The following is an 8082-nucleotide window of genomic DNA, read 5'->3' on the forward strand; positions in this document are numbered from 1 at the left end:
TCAGCAGGAGCTTGGAGAGCACAGCTTCCCTAGATGATAACTCATGGCATCAGCCCCAGCATGAAGCCAGGAGAGTTCAAGCCAGATTTAACAAACACACGACAAAACAGAAAGAAAAATGGAGAAAAAGGTGGTGAATCCCTGCTCCAGAAAACAGCCTGTGGAAGCTATTTTGTTTGGCCAGCTTTTGTCTGACTTCCAAACTATTTCAGAGGTGGAAAAGCAAACAAAGGGGTGGAAAGAACCTTCCTCTGGAGCAACTCGGCCAGAACGAAACTCGGCTGAATTGACTCGAACTCGTCGGGAAAAGGGGGGGAGAAAAAAAGCTGTCAGAAAGTCAAGTGACCATTACATCATGAAACATAATAAATAAATGAATGAATGAATGAAGACAACATCCTGCAAGGTCATTAAGACAAAACGCCTGGAGCTAAATGACACGGCAGAGCTTCAATAAAACCACGGCCCTTTGTTGATGCGCTTTGCTACCGAAAGGATCCGATGGCAAAGTTCACTTCTGACCACTGATTTCTAAAGCTGCTGCAGACCCCTCGGAGACCAGAGCTTGCCAAGGGTGAAACCTTCCACGTTTTTACACTTTGCAGGGCTTGTCTGACCTGTGGGTTCATCTTCACTCTAACGGGAAGCGACAGTTGCCGACGAGACCCCGGCGCCGCTGCCCCGCACGTCTCTCTCTGGGCTGACTGACCACAAAGCCCTTCTGCTCATACATCCTCAGTGGCCTCCCTGGCTCCAGCTTGATAAAATTCAGCTTTTCATCTAGTTAGATGGAGGAAAGATGCTTGACTTCCTTTTTTATTTTGTCCACAGCCATGGATTCCTATGGGTACGTGTGTCTACGGGCTCATCAGTAATTATGGCCAGAGTTAAATCTACCAATTAATGTTCCTTTCTCTCAAGCACTCACCAGAATAAGATTTTGCTCAATTGCCTTTACAAAACTTTTGCTGGAATGGCCCACACCAGGTGTCTGCCCTGGGCTTCTTTCTCTGTGTTATTTTACTCATGTTTTTATTGATTTATTAGGATATTGCTCTATTTCCTTTCATTTTACAAAACGTTGAGCTGAAATGTTCACCAGGTGTCTATTCTGAGCTACTTTTAGTTGATTCTTTCACTTATTGATTCTTTTACTTATTGATTCTTTTACTTATTGATTCTTTTACTTATGGATGGAGATTTTTCTCAACTGCTCTTCATTTTACACAACTTTGGGCTGAAATGTTGCTCACCAGGTGTCTGCACTGGGCTCCTTTTTATTTATTGTTTTGCTCTCAACTGGTCCCATGTCTTCTGAGCACTTCAGCTGAGGGAAAACACACCACCCTGACCCTCTTGGGCTCTTCTGGAGGCTTTCCTCAAACTGTCCTAGAGGCTGAGAGCTTTTGGAAAAGGGACTTTATGTTCTGCAAAGGGAAGGTCCTTAGTTTCTAAGCTCTCTTGTGAAAATCTGCCCCACTTGGACAACTTAAAAACCTGCATGGGAGGAAAAAAAATCACCATTCCGGTTGTCCCATGGAGTGATGCAGAGGTTAAGGTGATCACCCTTCAGCTGGGCATCCATGGACCTCCATATGCTGTGGAGATATGTCCTGACCCTGCCCTTCAAGTGACCATTGACCTGCTCAGGGTGGCAAAGAGAGATCAGGACCATCCCTGCCACTGGGAGAAGCTGGGAGGCTGGAGAGCACAGAGCCTTTTTCTTCTGCATTCTCACCTCCCCCAGGTAGAAACCAAGTCAGCATGGAGGAGGAAACCAAACCAGGAGGAAGGAAAGAAATAGATGAAGACAAGGTGCCTACTGAGACTGCCCACATCTGGCTGGACCAAAGGGAGGAGCTGGGACTTGGGGAGGAGGGGTCTGCTGGCAAGGGGGAGAAGATGCTGAACCCAGAAGCCAGTGAAGGAAATGGGAGGGACTGGGAGCTCTGGTGTGAGACAGAAGGGCTCGTTGAGAAGGACGTTGGCTGAATGGGGAAACAAGAAGGGAGGATGAGGAGAGACACCTTGCCCAGAGCTGGGGGGAAAGGGAGTGGGTCAGGAGGCAGGAGTGAGGCTGGAGAGAGATGGGGGGTCTGCAGAGCTTAGGGAGGGGACTTGGATCCAGGACCAAGAGGGGCTGGGGGCTCAGGGCTGGCTGAACACCCTGTCCTCAGGGCTGGCAAGGACAAGGCTGAGGACAAAAGGACAGGACTGGTTGAGACAAAATTGTGAAGGACACAAGAGCTCCTGAAGGAAACACTCTCCCACCAAAGCCTGGAACAGATCAAAGCATTTGAGAGATGGGATGTGAGGACCCACGGAGGGGCTCAGTGGGAGGAGAAGAGCTCATTGCAGCTCTTGGTCCACGAGAGACCAAGGGCTGCATGGGGCCACCAAGATGTGGTGCTGAAGAGGAGACACATGGTCTCACCTTGCTTAATCCCAGGGTGCCCTGCTGGGCTCAGTGCTTGGGGGACCTCCCCTTGGAGATTCATCTGCCCTGACCAAGGAGAGAATCTGCCTCTTTTTGCCAGCTCAACAACCCTCTTTTAGTACAGGGGTCTTCCTGGGCGTGGGATGGACCTCTCTGCTCAGGAAGCCCCATGAGACCACATCAAATTAGACTTCAGCCAGGCCTTGTACTGCTTCTCTGCATTATTGGGTGCCTACAGCATCCCAGCTGCTCTCCTTAAAAAGAATTTGGGCTCCCAAGAATGCTAAATAACTTAAGGGGAGGTGGGAGGGAAACAAAAAAATCAGCATAAAACCGGATATCCTGAGGGGGGAAAACCAATATAAAGCCCAAGCCCAGCTAAGGGGGAAAGCAGGTTGTAAAAATTAATGAGAATAATTGTTGTGAATTCTTGCTTTTGAAAGAACCCTCACGAGGGCAGAACCTTAATTATTTCTGTCTATTAGGGTTCATTTCCTGGTCCTAAGCAGCAAGCTAGTACCTAATAAATACGAGCTAGTAACACAATGATTTAAGCCCCAGCAAAATGGTGCTTAACTGCAGGGGAAGTTAATATTTGGGAATCAACCTGATTGCAAGCACCCATTGTGTAAATGGCAAGGAAATGAAATGGGGCATGTGACCTATTTTAACACCTCAGTATTTCTGGGGTATTGATTCAGGGGGAAGGTGGTCGACCAAGCTGTTGACAACCCCATTGAAAACTTCACCCAAACCTTCTTCCTTAGCTGAAGCCTCTTTTGGGGAGCAGGGCTGGGGAGGGGGGAGATCCCAGTCTGCTTAAATATCTTTTTCAGGCTGTTTAAAATATCAGGGGAAATAAGCCCAAGCCCTGCTTTGGGGTTGCAGCTGTGCTCTGGAAATAAATGGAGGGGTGGGAAATCAGGCAGGTATTTCTATGAGCTGTGTAAGCACAGACTCAAGTGCATTTGTGGGCAAGTCACACAATTAATGCTGGAATTGAATTCACCTCTCACATAGCTCTTGAAACCTAAAACACATGCATGCATAGATTGTTTGGGTATATATGTGTGTGTAAAACACATGGGTGTATAAAAACCATGTGTAAAATATCATAGACTGGTTTGAGTTGGAAGGGACCTTAAAGATCATCCAGTTCCACCCCCCTGCATGGGCAGGGACACCTCCCACCAGCCCAGGCTGCTCCAACCTGATTGCAAGCACCCATTGTGTAAATGGCAAGGAAATGAAATGGGGCATGTGACCTATTTTAACACCTCAGTATTTCTGGGGTATTGATTCAGGGGGAAGGTGGTCGACCAAGCTGTTGACAACCCCATTGAAAACTTCACCCAAACCTTCTTCCTTAGCTGAAGCCTCTTTTGGGGAGCAGGGCTGGGGAGGGGGGAGATCCCAGTCTGCTTAAATATCTTTTTCAGGCTGTTTAAAATATCAGGGGAAATAAGCCCAAGCCCTGCTTTGGGGTTGCAGCTGTGCTCTGGAAATAAATGGAGGGGTGGGAAATCAGGCAGGTATTTCTATGAGCTGTGTAAGCACAGACTCAAGTGCATTTGTGGGCAAGTCACACAATTAATGCTGGAATTGAATTCACCTCTCACATAGCTCTTGAAACCTAAAACACATGCATGCATAGATTGTTTGGGTATATATGTGTGTGTAAAACACATGGGTGTATAAAAACCATGTGTAAAATATCATAGACTGGTTTGGGTTGGAAGGGACCTTAAAGATCATCCAGATCCAACCCCCCTGCATGGGCAGGGACACCTCCCACCAGCCCAGGTTGCTCCAAGCCCCATCCAACCTGCCCTTCAACACTGCCAGGGATGGGGCAGCCACAGCTTCCCTGGGCAAAGAAATGGTGTGAGGTGGATAGGAAGTGTGGGTGAGCAGGTTTGCAAGCAGGATGCACTGCAGGGGGTGGCTGCAAGTGGGAAATGGGGTGTAAATGGGAAAAAATAGGTGGGACCCTGACAGAGACATGAGGATGGACGGGCAGCTGGATGCAAACACAGCCCACTGGGGCTGCCAGGAGTGATGGCAACGGGCAATGCAGTCTGCACTGCAACAGGAAAATAGGTCTTGCCAAGCACCATCTCAGCTGGGAATGCTGAACTTGGGCTCCTGCCTGTGAAAAAGGCTCCCCTGTGCCCCTCAGCTCAGCTGGGGGTGTCACCCCTTCTGCACAGCCAGCATCTGCAGCAGCTTCAGCCTTCATATTATTCCCCATCTGCACTGGGGCAAGCTACAAATTTCATTCCCTTCCTTGGAGGGAGATGCCATTTAGGGTAGATCATTCCCTGGTTTATTTTTATGGCTGGAAATGTACTGGGTTGGGTCTTTATCTTGGGGCTCCAGCCACACTTCATTTGCTCCCCCAAACGCTTCAGCCCAGCAGGAGGAGGAACGTGCCTGTCAGGGGGGCAGGAAAGGGGGGATGTAGGAGTGTGTACAACGTGTAGGGGGGGTGTAAAAGATGTCATGGTGTCCGTGTGTGTGTGCCTGGGTCTGGTGGGACACGAGCACGTGTGTGTCTGTAGGGATTCCTGCCTCTGTCAGTGCCTCTGTTTTGACAGAGACAGATACGCAGATGTCATCCCTTATCAACCAGATGTTGTTGATTTACAATCAAATATTCCTGCTCCTCCTAACATGGCACTTTTCCCAAACTACTGTACTTACATGTTTCTGCTTTGCTTTTTTGGTTTATTTGCATGATCTTTTTTTTTATTCCTTGCTTTCTATAAAACAGCCCTATTTTTCCTCAAAGGAAAGCAGTTAAATTCAGGTCTGTTTTTTCAGAGGGAAATGTCTTTAAACCAAGCAGTGTGTCCTGTTTTATTAACTCCCACTTCTATTAATATTATATTCTTTTTCTCCAAATCCATCAAGCAGAAGTTAAACTTGATTTTATTGCATCCACAGCGGAGTTATAATTTAAGGCATAATTTGGCCAGGACTCAATTTGGATTCAGTTTACTTGTTCTGGTCGTGCCAACAACTCCTATTTTAAAGGGCAGGGAAGTATTTTCTTTTCTCCCTAGTCGGGGTGAAACCCTCTTTCTTCTCCAGCCTGCCTCTGCTCCCTGCCTTCTCCCTTGCCAGCTGATGGACAGAGGAAAAGCAATCATTTCACACAGGTTTAGGAGCTTCCTACTCACATCTCCAGGATTTATCCAGGGTGTTAAATGACCTTGCTCCGTTGGAAAAATAGAAAGACAGGATTTCACTCCCTCCAGAGCAAAGGAGCCACCCTACCTGCCTGTAAGTACCAGGAAAAGCTTGTTTGCAATTGTTTTCTCTGCAATTTGGGGAGGGATCTGGGGGGCTTTTTCCCTGAAGGAAAATGAGGGTTTTAGGGGTCTGCAGGCAGACACTGGGGGGGCAGACAGTGAAAAGCATCACAAAAAACTTCTGCTGGAAAGTCCCTCAGCCCTGAGCCTTCCTCCTCCCCAGCCCTGAACCTTCCTCCAACCCAGCCCTGAGCCTTCCTCTTCCTCAGCCCTGAGCCTTCTTCTTCCTCAGCCCTGAGCCTTCCTCCTCCTCAGCCCTGAACCTTCCTCTTCCTCAGCCCTTAGTCTTCCTCCTCCTCAGCCCTGAGCCTTCCTCTTCCTCAGCCCTGAGCCTTCTTCTTCCTCAGCCCTGAGCCTTCCTCCTCCTCTGCCCTGAACCTTCCTCCTCCCCAACCCTGAGCCTTCCTCCTCCTCCTTCCTCACTGGGTAGGGAAGCCCAAAAGCCAAGCAGGGAAAGGAGAAGGGACTGCAGCCCCGTGCTGGGGTCTCCCCAGAGCAGTTGGCAGCAGGAACCACCCCCAGCTGCACCCCAAGAAAACCTCCTTGGAGGTTTTGCTGTGGGTTTGTTGTTGGGTTTGGGGGTTTTTTGCTTTGTTTTCTTGGGCAGGCAGGGAACTGATGTCAGGCTCAGAGCCACCCTTTCCTTCCAGGGCCTCCCCCTGCCAACCCTCAGCCCCCTGCAGGGGAAGGAGCCCGTCCCCAGCCCAGGGGTTATCAGCTCCCCGGCCGCTGAGGAGAGCAACGAGCTCCCTCCTCCAGATTAGGAGGCTTTGACCGATGAGGGAGGGGGGAAAGATAAAGCCAACTTCCTCGGCTGGTCGTCTCTTCTCTGAGCAAACCATCCTGGTGAGCTAATTCCATCCCCCCCCTCCCCGGCTCGTCCCGACTTTAGATGCTTTGTGTGTCGCCAGGAATAACAGAGGGGATGGGATGGGGGGGTGGGGAGGGAAGGGGGAGAAAGGGGGGAAAGGGGGGAGAAGGAAGGAAGGGGAAAGAGGAGAAGGGGAAAGAAAAGAAAGGAGGGGAGCAAAGGGAGAAAAGAAGACAAAATAAGAAGAGGAAAAGAAAAGAAGAAGAGAAGAAGGAGGGAAAGGAGGGAAGGAGGGAAAGGAGGGAAGGAGGGAAAGGAGGGAAAGGAGGGAAAGGAGGGAAAGGAGGGAAAGGAGGGAAAGGAGGAGGCAAAGGAGAGAAGAAGGAGGGAGAGGAAGGAGAGAAGGAGGAGGGAAAGGAGGGAAAGGAGGGAAAGGAGAGAAGGAGGAAAAGGAAGGAGAGAAGGAGGGAAAGGAAGGAGAGAAGGAGGAGGGAAAGGAGAGAAGGAGGGAAAGGAGAGAAGGAGGAAAAGGAAGGAGAGAAGGAGGGAAAGGAAGGAGAGAAGGAGGAGGGAAAGGAGAGAAGGAGGAGGGAAAGGAGAGAAGGAGGAGGGAAAGGAGAGAAGGAGGAGGGAAAGGAGAGAAGGAGGAGGGAAAGGAGAGAAGGAGGAGGGAGAGGAGAGAAGGAGGAGGGAGAGGAGAGAAGGAGGAGGGAGAGGAGAGAAGAAGGAGGGAAAGGAGAGAAGGAGGAGGGAAAGGAGAGAAGGAGGAGGGAGAGGAGAGAAGGAGGAGGGAGAGGAGAGAAGGAGGAGGGAGAGGAGAGAAGGAGGAGGGAAAGGAGAGAAGGAGGAGGGAAAGGAGAGAAGGAGGGAAAGGAGAGGAGGAGGGAAAGGAGAGGAGGAGGAAGGAAAAGAGAGAAGGAGGAGGGAAAAGGAAAGCAGGAAGAGTAGGGGAAAGGAAAGAAGAAGGATGGAAAGGAAAGAAGGAAGAGTGGGCAAGAGGAAAGAAGTAAGAGTGGGGGAAAGGCAAGAAGAAGGAGGGAGAGAGAAGGGGCAAGGGGTGCCAGGAGCAGGAGAGGGAAGGAGCAGGACGCGCTTTGCCGGTCTCGCCGGCCCAGCCCCTCACCTTGTGGTTTTGGTAGGAGGTGACGGCGATGAAGGCGGTCTCCGGGAAGACGTGGGTGCAGAAGGCCGTGTTCTTGGAGCCGAAGCCGTTGTTCTCGTCCGCTTTCACGATGTGGAGCCGGGGCTGGTACTTGTGCATGGAGTTCAGGATGATCTGGGCAAGGGGAGAAGGAGAGGCCGTTCCGTGGGGGTGGGGGGGCAACAACGCGGCTCAGCCCAGCCCCCCGAGGAAGAGGAACCCGCAGGTCCTCCCACCCCAAAACTGGCTCCCCCAGAAGGGTTGATTTAGGTGCTGGGGTGGGGAACGTACCTCTCAATAAACCCCCCCAACCAAGGAACCCATCAGGGCCCCATGATCCTGTGCAAGGTGCTTCTTTACCCACTGCAGCTCCCACCCC

General features: G+C 50.6%; 1 protein-coding gene across 1 annotated transcript in view; it reads right to left on the bottom strand.

Moving 5' to 3' along the window:
- TBX5 (T-box 5) overlaps positions 1-8082 on the bottom strand; it is a 39649-nt gene that overhangs the window by 24053 nt on the left and 7514 nt on the right. Inside the window, exon 4 of the mRNA XM_009995672.1 lies at positions 7686-7838. Coding sequence (XP_009993974.1) covers positions 7686-7838 — 153 coding nt within the window. The remainder of the gene's footprint in view (positions 1-7685; positions 7839-8082) is intronic.

The sequence above is a fragment of the Chaetura pelagica genome, unplaced genomic scaffold (assembly GCF_000747805.2).
Source record: "Chaetura pelagica isolate M959 unplaced genomic scaffold, ChaPel_1.0 scaffold254, whole genome shotgun sequence".
Classification (NCBI taxonomy): domain Eukaryota; kingdom Metazoa; phylum Chordata; class Aves; order Apodiformes; family Apodidae; genus Chaetura; species Chaetura pelagica.